This window comes from Podarcis filfolensis (assembly GCF_964270895.1).
Source record: "Podarcis filfolensis genome assembly, chromosome: 3".
Lineage (NCBI taxonomy): Eukaryota > Metazoa > Chordata > Lepidosauria > Squamata > Lacertidae > Podarcis > Podarcis filfolensis.
In genome coordinates, this window is record NC_139606.1 from 90,087,042 (window position 1) to 90,105,917 (window position 18,876).

The 18,876-nt window shown below is 42.4% G+C and overlaps 1 protein-coding gene across 1 annotated transcript in view; it reads right to left on the bottom strand.

Annotated features, from left to right (window-relative positions):
* The window catches only part of GALNT14 (polypeptide N-acetylgalactosaminyltransferase 14), a 250,909-nt gene that overhangs the window by 63,272 nt on the left and 168,761 nt on the right, over nt 1-18,876 (bottom strand). Inside the window, exon 3 of the mRNA XM_083604545.1 lies at nt 11,155-11,253. Coding sequence (XP_083460671.1) covers nt 11,155-11,253 — 99 coding nt within the window. The remainder of the gene's footprint in view (nt 1-11,154; nt 11,254-18,876) is intronic.

The window sequence follows — 18,876 nt, forward strand, 5'->3', positions numbered from 1 at the left end:
TTGCTGTTGTTGTAGCATACATGAATAATGTCCGTTTTTCTTTCGGTCCTAAAATACCTAACAGAAAAGCTTCTGGCTTTTTAACAAATGTTATTTTAAACATTTTTTTCAATTCATTGTATATCATTTCCCAAAAATGTTTGATGCAGTGCTCCCTTCTGTCTTGCCCAGGAGCAGCACACCCCCTTTCACCGCTTGGCAAGCTGCCCCATTCCATCACCATGCCACCCCGGTATCCCTTATCCGGATTGCGTGGCAACACTTGCAAAGCAGTGATGACAGTGTGTTCTGGCAAGATCTTGCCAAAATCTTGCAAGATCTCGTGTGAGATTTTGGCGAGATCTTGCAAAATTTTGGCGACATCTCACTGGAAGCTGGCATCAGTGCCCATGCCACTTCTCTGCTGGTGGCAGAGGTGGGCAGGTCAGCCCTGTCCTTTCCTGTCCCCTCCCCAGTAAATGGCACTAATATGTGGTGCTCAGAAGGTGAGAGAGCAGCGTGACCCCACCTGCCACTACCACGTGCTTATATCTGATCTCTGTAAGACTCCGCCTTACTAAAAGCTAGTTCAGTTGTACTGAACCCAACGCCAATGAAGTTAAAACAAAAAAAAATGTATTTAATTAATACAAACTTATCACCATATATCCTCAGCTAGCTGGCAACATGGACATAGTAGAGCAAATGTGATACGTATCGGGTGGATATGTTCAAGCCTTCTGCCTTTAATTCCTACTAAATTAATAGAAATTCCCAGGGTGGTTGGACCTTTAAATCCCATGGACGTACTTTTGAAATACTTGGGAGAATTTGGCTCAGAAAACAAAGTGGAGTTAATAATTCATTTGATAAAAGCAGCTAGAATATTGATGGCCCTGTTTTGGAAGAAAGCAGACATTCCAGTCAATAAGAAAATGGGAAGAAAAATGTTGGGCCATGAAAAGATGTTTGAACGTGGCATTTATTTCACTAAAGGGAAAGGAGAGTGAGGCATTTAAATGTTGAGGGTCTTAGATGGTTTCTTCTGCTTATTTATTTATTGGGCCTTAGGATGCATCACTGGGTAGACTTTGTGATATATTGAGATGAAGAATGGAGCTCTGTAAAATATTAGTTAAATTAATGGAGCAAACTTAACTATGTCTACGTGGAAAGAGGTCCTACTGAATTCAATGGGGCTTACTCCCAGAAAAGTAGGATCAGGACTGGTGTGCATTATGAGCATAGCTTCAAATGTTTCTGCATTTATTATAGCTGTGTTCACGCAACATGCTAAACCATGGGTTTATGAGGGCAAGCTGCAACAATCACCTTCACATTTGGCTCACTTGCTCTCCTCTCCCCTTCCAAAGCACCCTTCCCTTTCAGATCTACCACCGCTTGTCATGATGTCCCAACCTGGAGAAATTGGCTAGTCTAAACAATGGTTAGGGAAAACATACCAACTTCAAACCATGATTTACAATGTTGGCTTGTTTCCACTAATTATAGTCAAGATGAACTACAGTTGAGGGTTCCGATTAAACTGTGATTAATCTAAGGCCAAACTCCCTGAGGCAGTGCAAGACAGGAGTGACCATGGGGTCACGAAGAGTCAGACACGACTAAACAACAACAATCTAAGGCAGGAGCTTCCAATCTCCTCCTGAGTTTAAGGAGAGGTGAGGAGGAAGTACATAAGCCCAGGACTTGTGGCAGTTCATCCTCATAATGTAAAACCATGGTTTAGCATTTTGTGTGACTATGCATACTTACTCGGAAGTAAATGTCACTTTCTTCAATCAGGCTCACTCCTTATCCAGAATACAGTCGTACCTCAGAAGTTCAACAGAATCCATTCTGGAAGTCCGTTTGACTTCTGAAATGTTTGACTTCCAAAACATGGCTTCTGGTTGGCTGCAGGAAGTTACTGCAGCCAATCGGAAGCCGCAGAAGCCCCGTCGGATGTTTGGCTTCCAAAAGAACATAAAAAAACTGGAACAATCACTTCTGGTTTTCGATCGTTCGGGAGCCGGAACGTTCAACTCCCAAGGCGTTGGGGAGCCAAGGTACAACTGTACAGTGGTACCTCGGATTAAGAACTTAATTCGTTCTGGAGGTCCGTTTTTAACCTGAAACTGTTCTTAACCTGAAGCACCACTAATGGTGGCTCCCGCTGCTGCCGCCACGCCGCCGCTGCACGATTTCTGTTCTCATCCTGAAGCAAAGTTCTTAAGCTGAGGTACTATTTCTGGGTTAGCGGAGTCTGTAACCTGAAGCGTCTGTAACCTGAAGCGTCTGTAACCTGAGGTACCACTGTATTTAAGATTGCAGGCTGTGATACTTGAGCTATCTTTGAGTATGTTTTGATGTTAAAACAAGAAAATGAAGCATCACTCTAATAAAACAATTATCCATACAAACCGGAAACAACACATTTCTCATACTATCAAGATTAACACATTAGAGCCACTTAAAACACAAGTTTAACAGCTGAGGCTATTTAAAGGAAGGCTTCTGAAACTCATAAACATGACTATACTTCTTATTTGAAAGCTAAGTGATTAGGCTAGTGAGCCTCTCATGAGAGAGTTCATCACCGTGGAACCGTATGGGTTGAATATTTTATCGGACAGTCCCTACTGTTCTCCTGAACAGCAGAGTCCACCAACTTGGATGGTTTTAAAAAACAATTAGACAAATTTGTAGAGGATATGGTTATCAATAGCTACAAGGCACAATGGCTATATTCTACCTCTACTTTCAGAGGCAGTTTGCCTCTGAATACCCGTTAATGGAAATTACTAGTGGGGAAAGTGCTGTTGCCCTCAATTCCTGTTTGCAAGCTTCTCATAAGCATCTGGTTTGTCATGGTAAGAACAGGGTGCAGGACTAAGATGGGTCTTTCTCTGATCCAGCAGGGCTCCTTTAATTTTTACTGAATTTATATACCACCTATACCCAGAGGTCTCAGGGTCGTTCTTCTTACTTTCTATGTCTTCCCCTGAGTGGCTGGCAGTGCTTTCCCACATGGATATGGTTAACTTCAGTCCAGCTTGTGGTGTCGTGAATCTCTTTAAAAAGCACCCGGTGCTATCCATCACAGTAGCCAATATTCAACACTCTAAGTCAGGGTGGCAATTGATACGTTCACCCCATGTGTTCAGATCTGGAGAACAGACCCTATATGAAACAACCTGGACCCTGTGATTATCTTCTGAGGCCCTTCTTTGTGTGTCTCCTCCGCTAGAGGTCTGGAGGGCGGCAGCACAATAATGGGCCTTTTCCGCAATGGCTCCATGCTTGTGGCATGCTATCCCCAGGGAGATATCTTTAGGCATGAGGTGAAAATTTTTTATTTAGCCAGGTCTTTGGCTAATTAAACCATCTGAGGCCCTTTAAAGTGTGAGGGGATGTTGCTTTTGTTTGTTCTTATGATATGTATTTTTGTGTTTTTCTTCAACTATCAGAATGCCTCTTGCTTAATTTGTCTTTGGCTAATTAAACAATCTATGGCCTTTTAAACTGGGGGGTATTGCTTTTGTTACTATGTTATGTATTTTTATGTTTTTACATTATAAACAGCCCTGTGATCCTCAGATGAAGGACGGCAAAGAAACTTTAATAATAATAATAATAATAATAATAATAATAATAATAATGTGTTTAGCATGGAGAATTAGGGATCATAGAGATCTATGAGACTCTGCTTTTCTGTAGCCCAAAAAGAATAGCTATGGCTTTGCAGGGATCTGCTCTTATGTGGGGAGAGGTTTTTCATTAACAATCTCATGGCTCCCAATTATGAAGGACAATTAGCTGCGAAGCTCTCTTGGTTTGCATGGAGATTATGTTTTCAAGGACAGCCTCTGAGTTCCTCTGGATGAGCCATGGAGAGGTCTGGGCACATGGCCATTTTTTCATTTGCTAGTTCACTCTTGGCTAAGCTTTCCTACGGGGGACTGAGGAGATGCCTAATTTTCACTGCAGGCTTTCTAAAAGTAGCATTTAATTCCCATGTGTGTCTTGAATCTACAAAGCACCAAATACAAAGCTCCTTCCTGCAAGAAACAGAGAAAGCTTTCTTACAGCCTCTGCACGTCTAGCGAGCCTCCCCACTCTAGGTGTGCAAGTTGTACAAGTGTAACTAGGATGCATCTGTGTGTGCATTTGCAAGCAGTGGCTAAATAGAAAGGTGAGCACCTGCCACTGGTTATTGCTTGGCTTGATAAAACATGGGAACTTTTAGCTGTGGACAAGATTTCAACCCACATTAAAGGGGCACGAAAGCAGTTTGTTGCGGATGGCTCACTAGAAAAATGGTTTCCATTTATTACATATGTAGACTCAGCAAAAACTATGCACAGAAGGCAGTTGCATCTGAGTTCAGTCTTTATTTTGGAAAGTTAAATGCAGGGAGTCAGGAAAGGAGAGAATAAACAAAAGCAAAGAAACTGCTTCAGAAATGGAATCTTTGCTGATTTTGAATTTCCTGGTACTGTTTAGAACTTGAAATATATAAGAAACACTTGCTATTGCTTTTGAAACTCTAACTTTTTGGGAGAAAACTTTTTAAATAGTTGATCAGCTCCCAGCGCTGAATGAGTACTCGTTTTGGTTTCCTGCGCCCCTTGTTGTTTTTAACTTATGGCATCTGCAATTGACTGCTTTGAAGCCAAATCGGAATATATTTTGCTGTTTTATCCTTGATGCAATCATTAGGATGTATTTTAATTGCTCTAAGCCACTTCGGGAGCCAATCTTGGCTGAAACCAAATAACAATGATCATTTAGATAGAGAGGCTTTTAATAATGATCAGGAGTGGGTGATGGGGCAGCTGAGCAGCTGTAGCAGGTGCACCTGTACCTGTGCTATCACACTCTTGGCCCCACCTCTGCCCAGGAAGCAGCAGTGGTACCAGGAGACCAGCTCTAAGATGGTGTTCCATCACCTGCTCCCGACAGAGATGATACATCCTTACAGGTGACAGTAAGCACTTAATGGAAAAGTGTGCCGTCCTGCAGTATCTAAAGTTAATATTAGGGGTTAATGGACATCCTTTGGCTTGCCCTAATAGGGACTGAGTGGCAGTAAAACACAGGCACCTTGGCGAACTATTCACTTGACTCCACCTGCTTCATTCTTCAATGCCATTAAAACTTCCTTCCATTCTGGTCATTTCCTTCTTGTTTTTCTTGGAGTTCTAACTTTTTCCTGGTTAGTATGGCTTGGTGGCAGTTGCAAGCTATGGTAGGCTTCTGCCGTGTTGTGTTGTGTTGTGTGCGTGTGTGTAGAGCACACTAAAGTCAGAAAGAAATTATTTTCACTTGCTTTTCAGATAGCTGTACTGGTACGTTGCACAAAAAATAATACTGGGCATACTTATTTAATTACTAGTAAGTCTACCCAACCCAGTGGGATTCTTTCTGAGTAAAACTGCATAAATCTGGCAATTCTGATTTGAGGTATCTATAGTACACATTGCTAAGGGGCAGACTTCATTCCAGTTTTTTGTATCTGGCTCTGCCCGTCATTGGTTCTGGCTCCATCCACTGGGGGCATGTGTCCCCACCCCCCAACAGATTACAGGTGAGAGGAAACAGCCTCAACGTGGGGGGGGGGGAGATTGCCCACCCCTGATCCAAAACCATCAGATTTCAAACCCATCCTCTATCTTGAATCCAATTCAAAACCATTTCAGGAAATTTTAATTGCCAATCTGAGTATATTAACACTTATAGGCCATCTTCAAAGGTAGTTCCTCAGGAAAAAAAAATCCATGTCTCAACATGCTAAAGCCTAGCAAAGTTTTGGGTGCCAGGCCATAGCCAACCTCATAAAATAGTGAGTGACATGAGTTTCTGGAGCCAGAGCTTGAGGTACAAACCACAGGCCACACAGAGCTGGGGACAGTTTTGACCTAGAAGCTTTTATATCATCATCATTATCATCACCACCACCACCACCATCAAATTTGTAATCATTGCCCTTCACCAGCAGGTGTCTAGGCAGAATTAAAAATAAAAAAGTTATAACATACTACAGTCACAGGAATAGGTGTCAAGGGCCAGAAGTGCATCTTCAGCATTCACTGAAAGATATATTGTGAATAAGTGAGTCTCACCTCTGTGGGGATGGAATTCCACGACTTAGAGTCGCCACAGAGATTGCCCTCAGCCAGGCCACATACTCCCCGAACTTCTAAGGGAGATTGAACCACCAAAAGAGTACCTTCTGCTGATCTGAACATCCAGGAGGGTCTGTAGGGAAGGAGGCGGTCTCTGAGATAGTTGAGGCCTGAGCTGTTATAGCCCTTGTAGGTCCAGAGCTGAAGAAGTCAGCTGGCTGCTGGAATGGCAGTTACCCTGGAGCCCAAGAACTTGTCATAACTCAGGGAGCCTTCAGGCCTACTGCCTCAACCCAAAAGACCATCACAATCCAGGGAACATTCACCACTTAGGCGTAATGGAGAATGGATCCATCTGTTCCCACTTCTGTTAGCTATCCCTAACATGAAGAGCATCCTGCTTCAGGCAATAATTTGACATTTCCAGCAGAGAAACTGGGGAATGTTTTGGTCAGTGCTATTTTTATGCGCCTCATTGGCAACAAGTGGAATTGATATTGCGTGACAAGAGATGAAGTAACATGAGTTCTGCAAAGAACCCCTTCAAATTTGTGACTAGCGCTTTAGAAATTTGCATTGCTATAGAAAGAGAACATGTAATTATGATTGCATTAGAGATGCACATATTTCAAATTCCCCGTTATCTTGTCACTTTCCCCCCTTTAAGACTTCGTTGACTTCTAAATGCTCTTTATTGGTTGAAAGCCAACAATGAGGAGAAAAATGCCCTTTCTATCTTCAAGCTGGGAAAAAGAAGGGAAAAGGTATTTATATATACAAATTTTATAGAAAAAACAATTTTATAGAAAAAACACTTGTTACAAACCTACAATATTTTTAAGTGTTCTTAGCTATACTTAGAGAAGACTCATGGAAATCAACATAATTAAGTAAATAAAGTTCATTAATCATTAGATTACCGCAACACGTTATGCTTGGGGCTGCCTCTGAAGACTGTCTTGAAACTTAAGCTGGTGCAGAATTCAGCGGCCAGCTTGCTCATCGAGGCAAGATGGTTTGAATATATAATGCCAATCCTGACCCGACTGTACTGGCTGCCAATTAGTTTCTGGACCCGATTCAAAGTGCTGGCTTAAGCAGTTCAGGAGTGCAATACTTCAAAGACCACATCTCCCCATATGAAACAACCCAGACGCTGTGATCATCACCAGAGGGTGCTCTCCCTAGGGAAGCTCACATATCCTTACGTGCCAGGCAAAAACATTCCTCGTATCCCAGGCCTTTGGCTAATTAAATAAGATATGGCCTTTTAAACCGGGGCATCTAAGTTTGGCCTGATTGAGGGACAGTATTTCAATATGAGTAGAAAAATGAGAGTACCCCTAAACTTTTTTTTTTAGAAAAAAAACTGCCTGTGAGTATATGAAAAGGATTGCTCCAAATCTCTTTGCTCTCTCTCACTCACTCATTTTTGAACCCAGCTCAGATTCTCATCTTGAGTTGCTTCTTACGTCTTCATAGACTATTTTGTCCTGCACTCTGCCTGATCTTGTTCTCCACCATCACCCAGACTCAGCAGATGCTTGGCTTAATTAGATCCTACAAATCTCCAACCATAGCGTCCATAACATCTTGGATGATATGCTATGTGCTGGCAGAAATGAAACTCATCTGATTAGTACAACTCTGTTTCTTTAGGGTCTTCAAGTGCTACATCTAAATGATGGAACTGAACATCACCCGACTGCTGTGATATTAACAAGCATTACTCTCTGCTTATTAGAAACTGAGCAGGAAACAAGGGGATGGCGATAACTGGTTGACTTGCTCAAGAACAATGTGGAAGATGAACACAGAGCCTAAAGTCTAGGTCTGCATTCCCAACCTGGTGACCACCAGATGTTTTGGATGACAACTCCCATCAGCTGCCAACCAGTTTTTATATATGCAAGGGAAAGCAGTATGTTTTGAATAGCAGCATTTAAATCCATTAAATAAACAAACAAAACTACAAAAAGGGATAAAATGGTGCAGTTGTTTTTACATGATAGAGCTGGTCAGAAGTTAAACAACATGCAGAAACACATTTTTCATGGATGGGACAAAGATTCCCTTCATAATCTGCCCATGGCTTTCCACCAACTCTGAAACAGTGTTTACTCTCGGTGACAAAATGGCAGGTGAGCCAGACGGCAAAACTGGTTTATTCCATTGTGGCAGCATGTTAACATTTCCAAAAAAATTCTGACCCACTGAACTGGGCATATTCAAGCTTTTCTGGGGATAACAGCTTCCCTTGGAAAATAAAATTAGACCCAAGCTCTGAAAATCTGAAAATTCTCCACAGGCTGTTCCTTATATTACCAGACTCCAGTCAGTGATGATAAGCAAAGATAGAGTCAAGGCACAGAAAATAATTTCACATAAGTTTAAATCCTGGATATCTCTTACCACCATCACCTCCCACATCGCCCAGTGGGAAAGAGTGTGCAATTTTCATATTTGAAGTATTTGAAATGAATCATTTGTGAACAATCTGCATCCCTGCAATTAATTGCTCCAGAAAGTGGTGGGATCGTTTTGAATAATGAATGAGCTTGGTAATTGCACGATCTGTTCGCAGAGGACTTGCCAATATGGAAAAAAAGGCGGGAAAGGGAGCTAAACAACATCAAAATGAATCACTGAGTACAGCATTCTCCGAAAAAGAACTGCATCAGCATTCAAGAACAGGAAGGTTGTGCCATTGAAGTCCCCAGCAGGCATTCAAAAATATTGAAAGAGTTGGAAATCCACATGAGTCTAAGCACGGTTCCTCACATGCAGGAAAATCATCGTGAAATAAAAATGGACAAAGTCAATAAAGCTAGGTTCATCATCTTGCCTTGCTGCAGAAGCACCTAGCATGACAAGATCTTCTTCACATGCACCCACAGCATGAACTACTGGGGAGTGCAAGAAACAACCACGTGTGAAGTCAGAGATCAACTGGGTCGGGGTTGGACTCAAGGGGGCGAGATGGAGGAGGAATGGTGGATATTCCTGACGCTGCAGGAGGAGAAGAATGTAGCATTGATTAACAGCAGGGCTTTGAGGAGTTTGAGGGAAGTCACAGCTCAGAGATAGATGAACAGAAGAGTTGGGAAGAGTTAGGAGAAGGGGAGGGGAGGCAGAGGCAGACCAGCCAGCTGGCACGTAGCCACTGGAGAGTATTTCTGAACCCCCTTCTCCCAGAACTCAGCACTCATTAAAGAGTGCAGGAACAAAGGACCCAAAGACAATTGGCCACGAGTGGCCACCGTAAGGGGAAGTGCTGTTGCCACAAAGTAGGGAGGAGGAGCTCAGTTGGAGCAATGCATTTATCAGGGCATACTGCATTCTTTTGTGTCTTGCTGTTATGAATGAATAAACTCATCAAAAAGGACTCTACCTTGTTCTCTCTGCTTCTTGCTGCCACTGGGGGAGGAATAGAATTCCCAAAGCCTTGACAACTGGTCTCCCCCTCCCAGTGATGGACCAGACTAGAAGGAGGAAGTGGCTCTTACACTGGTGTAGCTCTTACACTGCGCGCACATGTTAATATTTAGTACTTAGCATTTCTTAGGGCTGTGTATGGACCCCCCCAATGGACCCTTGGATTGGGCTAATTTGCTCTGTTCTACCCCTGGGACCATCCACCTCACATTGGATCTGTCCCTGAAGCAACTGGAGGGGGCATGGCTAAGAGTTTTTAAAGAATTTTTAAAACCCTATATTTACCCCTATTTTAAAACACAGTTCAGAGGTGGGTGGAGGATCCAATCTTGCATGAAGAATGGTATATGCAAGTTGGCGGTGAAGTATTATCTGCCCAAAGCAGAAGGTACAGACGAGGAGGTTCTGGCCCAAAATAAGAAAGTGTTTTAACATGGTTTGGCCAGTTTGTTTGTTTTAGCTGCGGAAACAGAGCACATTCTTCCCTTACATAATATATGCACATGCTGTTCCTGACATTGCCTGTCATTTACACACTTAATAAATGCATGCAACTTACGTGCCTAATTACATCACCATCACATACTTCCAGCTGCACATTATTTTGCCAGCTAAACCATCCAACTGCACACTAAACAAAACACACACACACACACACACACCATGGGCACATTTTCACAGCACTCTTTTAAGGTCGACAGGTATTCAAATGGCAGATATGGGGTTGAGGTTCAGGGGTTTGCCTAAGGTTTGAGGCTGAGTTAAAACTTGAACCAGGAGAACTTCACAGCTAACAATCTTAACTGCACCAGTTCCCAGTCCTCACAAATAGCACAAGACAAAGTGGACAGCAATATAGGCCAAACGCTGTGCAGGTCAGTGTCTATACACGCAAGGTCAACAAAAATAATGGGCTAAAGAAGAGAGGGCAGCCATCCTGTCTCTTTGCTGTATGATATGGGCATAAAGGGGGCAATTTCTGACAATCTCATCTTATGCCATTGGTTGGTGGGAATCAGTTGCAGTGATTTTTCCTGATATAATTTCAAGCCTTTCACAAAAATCAATGACTGTTATAAATAACACTATGCCAACATCTTCTCTATAGTTCCTTGAAAGTTTTCTTCCTCTGAAAAAGACAATCTTTCTCTCCATTCTTAAGATCACTATAAATGTGTGTGTGAATTTACAGAACTTTGAGCTTACCTTATGATTGCAAGGCAGCCTAGTGTCGTATGCATTGGCTTCCACAGGATTCTTTTGGGGGTGGGGGTGGGGAGGGCTGCTATATAATGTTCTCTTCCCCAAGGTTTTATTTGGAGTGTCGGAATCTGGGGACCACTGGTAAGATGAGCGCACAGCATTGGTGAAATAGTCCCCAGAACAAAAGAAAGGGGACTTGCAAGCATCCTGATATTAAAGTAGGCAAACAAAAATTCTCTCCCCTTTGCTAATATTTAACTGCAGCTTCTTTTCTCATCAATTAGTGGGGAATGGTAAAAAAAGGAAGAAGATACGGGAGAAATTTTTGGCACAGCACTAGTTAATAATGCACTTGGCATCTTGGAAGCCATTTGACTGTCAACTTCACTGTCATATGACTTGGTCTTACCTTCTTATCGTCCTTAATAGCGTAGACCTGGCCTCATTATGGAAAGTGATGATGATGCTGGTTGGTGGCAGATCTGTGCGATAGTGCAAAGTAGTGCATCTGAATGAAGGAAGAGACAAAAGTATTGCTCAGGTTATGGAATCGTTAAGAGCGTGGCATTCAATAGATTTCCTTCCCAGTAGGGAGGTGCTAAGTGACAACTAAAACCCATCTGTGCAGCTCTGAAATTTGTGCTATTCATTCTTCATTAAAGCAATGCTATGTGAATATAGGCCCGACGAAATGAAACTGGGTTTGATGAGACACAGGATTGCAATGTGAAAGATTAAACAAAATAAAGAGACACTGGTGAGAAGTCCACCAGCACCTGAAACTCAGGATGAAACTGTGTCACTTACAGGACACTCTATAAGCCAACCAAGTTGTGCATCCTTGCCAACCCCACCATAGCTCCTTTGCTCAGCCTCAGTGAAGGTCTTAGGATGGAGGGAAAGGAGAGAAAAAGCTCAGTGTCACCTATGTGTTGAAGGCACTCCACCCCTAATTTCCACATCAACTCACCTAGTCCCATAATACACGTTGCAGTGGTGGGATCACAATGAACCCCACAAGACCAACAAAATCCCGAGACATAAGAGGTGATCTCCTATAATGACTTTGAATGACCTTTCTAGGAATGAGCAAAACTGCTTATGACTAAGTTCATTTTTGATTAATTATGAAACAAAAAATTACGGGAGCACTGTTCACAACACTTATTACATATCACCGAGCTGTTCACAAGTCATCATATAAAGGACGTAAACATAACCATTAATAAAAAAAATACTCTTAAAATTCCAAGAAAACTCATTAATTACAAGAGCAATAAGATAATATATACCATAAACAGGGGACCATATATACCATAAGCAGGGGACTAAAAAGAAAGAAAGAATTCCCCTTAAAGGCAACTTCAACAGAATCAGAAAACCTGGGCAAAAAGGTGCATCTTAAGTAATTGGAAAAACTGAAATAGTTATGAAACAGCCTGTTCCATAAAGAAGGTGCCACTGCCAAGAAGGCCCCGACTCAGGTTACTGCCCCCTGGGCTTTGCCGAAGAGCAGGGTCTCAATTTTAATGTATGAGCTGCCATTGCTCCAAACTACCAACTTTGCAAGTTGTGTGTCACTGAGGCAGAAGACATGATGTCCAGGCTGGGTTCCCAACGCCTCTTATTTTGGGAATGAAGAAGCACGTGCTGTTCACACAGTGCATTTCCTGCTTTCTTATTTTATTATATTGTCTTGAGGTTGGCACCCACATATTCTCTTCTACTTTGCAGTGGCATTTCATCAGTGCAGAAGGGCTGAGTCTTGGCTGGAAGATGCTAGAGTCTACCAGATACTAGGACCCAAGAGATCACCTGGGTTCAAATTCCCACTGGGCGACCTTAGGCCAGTCACGGTCTCTTATCCTAACCTTCCTCACAGGGTTGTTGTGAGGATAAAACAGGGAGGGGGGAAACCATGTATGTGTCCACATTGAGCTTCTTGGAGGAAAAGGTGAGATGTAAAGTAAATAAATAAATTGGTTTGCATTTTCAGACTATTTTATGCCATGTTGTATGCCTTGGTTTTGAACTGAGATATTTATTGTTGTTCAATCTCGTGGGAAAGTGAAAGACAATTAAACAGATGGACAATTATGATGACATAACATTTAATGTAAAGATTCACAGATTGGTTGCTAAGTTCTGGATCCAACATCCTGTAGGATATGCACACCTTATCCGCACCACAACTTACGTCTTTTCATCTGGAGCTTCACAGAGTCATTCTCGCCCTGACCTAAGATAAATAATTGGCCACCCCATTGTATCCATATCCAGTGGTGTCTGCTGTTTGTTCTTTGATGTGAATGCCTTATTGTAAAAGGTGAATTACATGTTAACCGCACAGATGGAAATTGAGCTCTTAATGACATTCTGAATATACAAGCAACACTTCCTTGCCTTTCTCCCTCTGTGATATGCACAGTCTTGTGGCAACCCATTCAATAGGCAGGGGAACCTTTGTAGACAGATCTTTCAGATGCTTTGCCTTTCATCACACAAAAAGGGTTTTCCTCAAAGCCTTCAACACTAATTGGTTCCTCTTTTCCAAAAAAAAAAGCGGGGGGAAAGCTCTTTTGTCATGTTTTGTTGGCTCTTTACCTTTAAAACTGTGCTTCCCAAACTACCGGCCACAATGGGATGGTGCTCCCTATTTGTGTTAACACTGCTCTGTTCCCCTCACATTCATCTCTGGGACTGGGAAGGCAGAGGGGGAAGACTTCACTAAACCTAACTAAAGTATGGTGGAAAACCGTGTGCAAACTGAACTTCTTCCTCTTCCATGTATCTGGAATAACATGCATTGAGAGGTAGCCTGGCTCCCAGATGGAGCTGCCAAAAGATGGTGGGAAAATCTAGAGACAGGCAGTTAGTGTTGTATTTATGTCAAAGAGATTAATAACCATAAAACTTTTAGAAAACATCTGAAGGCAGCCCTGTATAGGGAGGGGTTTTTTTTAATGTTTGATGTTCTATTATGTTTTTTATATCTGTTGGAAGCTTCCCAAAGTGTCTGGGGCAATCCAGTCAGATGAGTAGGGTACAAATAAAATAAATGATGATGATGATGATGTTGTAAGAGGCACTGCCTCTAACAATTCCCCCAACAATGAAGTTATGTTATTGAGTAAACCACCTCTTGCTTGAGGATTTGAAGGTCACTACAGAAATCTGAGGCCACATTTTAATCTGAAATAAACACCAGCTTTAGCATTTAATTCTGGATTCCAAAGCTTACAATCCAACTTGGGAATCCAAAAAGCATGAAATTTTCCATTTGGCCTTACATCCAGCTTTTCGTGAGCTGGGAAGACCAATGTCGCTATGCTAATTCAAAGCTTGATGCAACATACTCTAGCTGTTTGGCTAAAGTCACTTTTCCATAGACCTGGAATTAGAAACCAATGTTTGAAAGTTTGGGCGATCGGGGTAGAACAAAGGGTTAGGCAGGGGGAGGAATGCAGGGTAGGGAAAGCATGGATTGGCTCTACTAGTGCATTCAACAGGGCCCCAAACCTGTGGTTGCCATAAGGTTACCAGAAGTCCCCGTTTCCCGGGGAGAGTCCCCAGATTTACAAATCAGTCCCCATACAAAATCCATTGAAGTTGAAAAGTGTCTCCTGATTCATTGAAAAAAATCTGGTAACCTTAGGTTACCATGCCCCACTCCCAAATGAATGGGACAGTAAATGATAGTGACACTACTGACAGGAGTGCAGTGGCATGGCACCAACTCACTGCACCAGTTGCTCCTTGGTTATAAATCCAGTATTTGCCATGGCCACTTTTTATAGCTCGTAATAACCAACGGTATAGGTGCTCTCGAGCAAGAGTCAAGAGTGGGTTGAAACTGCCCCTTTGTCTTCCTCAGCAATGTATTTGAGAGGAATATAGGACATGCTATTTGACTGCAATCAGTTTTTACAGGCCGAGTTTAAGAATTTCCTCCCTAAGTCAGAGTGAACATCCATCTAGTCTAGAAATTTGCCGCCCAGATGACCTAGCTGGTTGCCCCTGAAATGCTCACGAGCAAAGAATGGAGGAGATGCTCTGCTTCCTAGTTTATTTCAAGCATCTAGTAATCAGTGATATACAGCCTCTGACTGTGGAGCTTAATAGTCATATAGCTGTTGATAGACCTGTCTTCTTTCATGAGTTTGATCATAACTTTTTAAAAGGCCAACACAGCTTCTTGTGACAATAAATTCATGATAAGTTCATGATGTGTTACATGAAGATATATTGCTCCCTTCTGACAATCAATTAGTTTAGATCCAAATAAAGTCGCTAGCTTTGTTTATACCAAATTTATGCCTCTCTCTACTCAAGCGCTTGTCACATCTATGATTCCAAAAGTATATTAGGGCATTGGCAACTGGCACACCTCAAGACAGACTGTGCCCCTCTGGGTAGTATAAGAGCAATCACTATTTAATACAGACAGACAGACTTTCACTATCTTAGTTGTTTTGTTTGCTGGGTTCTCTTCCACCTAAACAGTCAGTGTAGCATACTGGTTAGAGTGTTGAACTGGGACCTCGGAGACCAGGGTTCAAATCCTCCCTCAGTCACGAAGGCCTTGCTTAACCTACTGCGCAGGGTTGCTGTTGGAAGAACAACAGGGATCATTTAGTATGTGACTTAAACAGTCCATTTTGTCACCGGTCTCACTGACAGCAGATTCTGACTTAGAGGTTCTAGTCAGTGGGAGGTTAGCTGTTCGTGAGAAAGATGGTGGGGATTTGACAGTTTTCAACTATTTCAAGCAACCGCCGATCCTGAAGAGAGTGACAAGAGGCAATACTTTCTGTTGACAATCACCTTATATATTACAGCAAAGTGAAACTAGGACAGAAGGACTGAAGCCCAAACTCACTGAGGTCTGCATTTGTGAGTTTGGGCTGTTCTGTAGCCATTTTGAAACAGCAAAATAAACTAGTTAATCTCTGGAATTCATTAAACAACCAGGAAAAGGGATGCTATGGTTATGGGAGGGAGACAGTGGCAGCTGTGGAATGGACAGGGAGAAATGTTGCTGGGAAACCTCTCTGAGAATGAGCAAGTGGCTAATTTAACAACTCTCACTGTCTAACTTTAATGCCTCCACAAAGTGGGCCAGCTCCAAGTTTGAAGTGACCTCCTACATCATCTGGGAGGCACAGTTGGTGACAGGCACCAACAGCAGCAATGGTATTCCAGTCAGCACCAAATGACAAAACCCCATTTAAATTTTCTACAATGCCCCTGATACAGTACCACTCAGGGGCACTGTGGGAAATTTAAGGGGTGGCTCCTCAGACCTAGATACCTTGCACTGATTGGATGAGCCAGCAGACTCTGGCAGCTATTCAAAGATGCCATGTTTTGATGCCAAACCTGCCCGCAAATCTAACTGCTCAATTCTAAAAAGATAAAAATAAAGTTCACAGTGGAAAGCCCCATCGTTTGCACATGTGCCTGTTAAAAACGCCTGCCTACTTTCCCATCCTAAGGGTTTTCTGCTTTGTGTGTCTGTATATGGAATTCCAGGCATTTTCTTGGAAATTGGAAAGCTTTTGGCGCATCAGACTCAAATATCCTTTTTAATTGAGCCAGCCTTTTCTGTCAATATTGACTCTAGCAGGGCAGAAGGAATCATCCAGAGTTTACTCTCATGTTTGATTTATGCTGTACGCACAGGTTAAAAAAACTGTAAAACAGGAGATATAAAAGCAGAAATCTCAGAGGAGACCTCTAATTGTTTTCCGTTGTGTGTGGTTATAATCCAGCACAATAATGCAGAGGCAAGCCGTGCAATCTGTGTGGAGTGAGAAAGCACAGCAAATTATGGTCAGAGGAGCCTTAAAGCTTAGGCAAAACCTCACAGTGCCTCAGGAATTGCAATGAAAGGCTTTGCTCAGACATATTTATAGAACAAGGAACCATGGACAGGCATGTTAAGACTTCTCATTAACTGACTTGCTCTGTGAAATTTCAGAGGAGGATGTCAATGGGATTTAACAAGCCTAACTGTGTGCAGGACTGCAGATCAGGTGAAGTCACCGTGACTTGGCCAGAGGGACATAATACCTGTGGCTTAAACAATCTTAGAAGTTAGCAGAAGTTTTAGTCCCATTGTCTCTCATACAGTTGTAGCCTTTCCTATGAATTGAGAATATCCAATCTCCTTAGAAATCTATCAGGGTATTTAAATGTGTGTGTGTGTGTGTGTATCTCACCTTACCTTCCTAAAAAGAGTCCTATTGGATCAGGTGACAGGTGCATCTAGCCCTGCATCCTGTTCTCACTACCAAATGCCTATGGGATGTCCACAAGGAGGACCTGAGCACAACAGCACTCTCCCTACTTGGGATTCCCAGCAACCAGTATTCAAAGTCAACAGTGGAAGCAGAACATAGCTAGCAACGCCAGTTGCCACGGACAGCCTTATCAACCATGAATTTGCCTGATCCTCTTTTAAACCCATCCAAGCTGGTGGCCAATGCTAGTTCTTGTGGGAGAGTGCAATTGTGTCATTGAAATTCTACTCAGTATTGATCCAGAGTACATTCCAAAGTATAGGTAGTAGAGTAACAACTTAAAGCCGTTGCAGGATTCCCCCCAAAAATAGACCAGAGGCAATTAATATTTCATCCAGCAGAGCTTTACTGCTACTGAAGGCAGTATTTGAGCATAATGGTCACAAATCCACTGCATTCAGGATTGGCACTGTGCATGAGAAATCCAGTTGCAGCAGACTTAACTTAAACTTACAATAACTTATAATAATTCTACAACTTAACTCTGAGCATACTATGTACAGAACACCACACCAGAAGGAAGAGAGAAAGTGAAAGTGAAACCCAGGCTCCTTCTGGCCTTATTTTGATAGTCAGCATGACCTTGACAGAAAGAGATAAGAGAACCAGTTCAAGCCAGGTGCACTCAGCTTCTCTGAAGGTATAACCCAAACGTCATGAACCTTCTGCTTGTTTCTTTCACACAGAGAAGCTTCCATAACCCATTTGAATTAATTAGAATAGGAAAGTTCTCTATACATCAGATCAATACTTTCTGCACTAAGAAATGCAAACTGTGTGCTATGTGAAGTAGTACCTTCTTTTATCTATCCTGAACCTTCTAATATTCTGCATCGTCGTATGTCTGCAAGTTCTAGTGTCATGAAAGAGAGAAACTTTTCTCCGTTTACTTTCTCTACACTGCACACAACTTTATACACAGTTTCATCCTTGACGGTAGTTTGCTTGGCTTTTTTATTGCGGCTTTAGAGTTTGCAGGTGTATTTTAAGCTGTGTTTTATTATTACATTATTGTTGCTTCTAATATATTATGTAAGCTGCCTTGGAAAATAGTTCAAAATGTTAAAAATAAAGAACACACCCAATCCATGCGCAGCACTCAACCCACATTTAATGTACAAAAATGCCTAAGTCAGAAATCAAAGCACTGTAGGCAAAACTGTGCATTAAATGTTGGTTGAGCTACAAACTGAATGCGCGCTGAAGCAATCAGCACCGCTTTGGCATATGGCAAAGGCTTTGTGGACTCACTTGGCCTACAGTTACACCAGGCCACTCTCGTAATTTGACCCGCACATTGTTCTATGTTTGTAGGGTCGCAAGGCATAAATGGCTCAGGACTTGCTCACTGCAAGCCAGTCTGCCACCTATATCCACCTAGTCCCAAGCAAGCTTACCTTTGCAAGGCGGGAGAGGGGCTGGCTGCAGGGAGAGCTGGCGGATGTCAGCAGAGCTCTTGCAACCTCATCCACAGATACTCCCAGAGTATCCTGTTGCCCCGGGGGATGCACACACAAACTGCAGCATTCAATGCCTTCCAGCTCCTTGCTGGCTTATTAATATAGTACTATAGCAGTATTATATAAAGTAGTATTATATAAAGGAGCCGTGAAAATAAATAATTCAAGGGAAAGGGGAAATTAAAAAGTGGGGATTGGAGAAAACAGAATTAAGCGGAAAAGGGGGTCCTGCAACAATGCACTTATAACGCACTTCTTTTATAAATGAGAACTTGAGCTAGGCAGAAAAGAGCTACGTTGAATGCTACATGCGGATAAGGACAAGGTATAGGAGAGCAATGCTCTTACCAACACTGCTGGCTCCTCTGC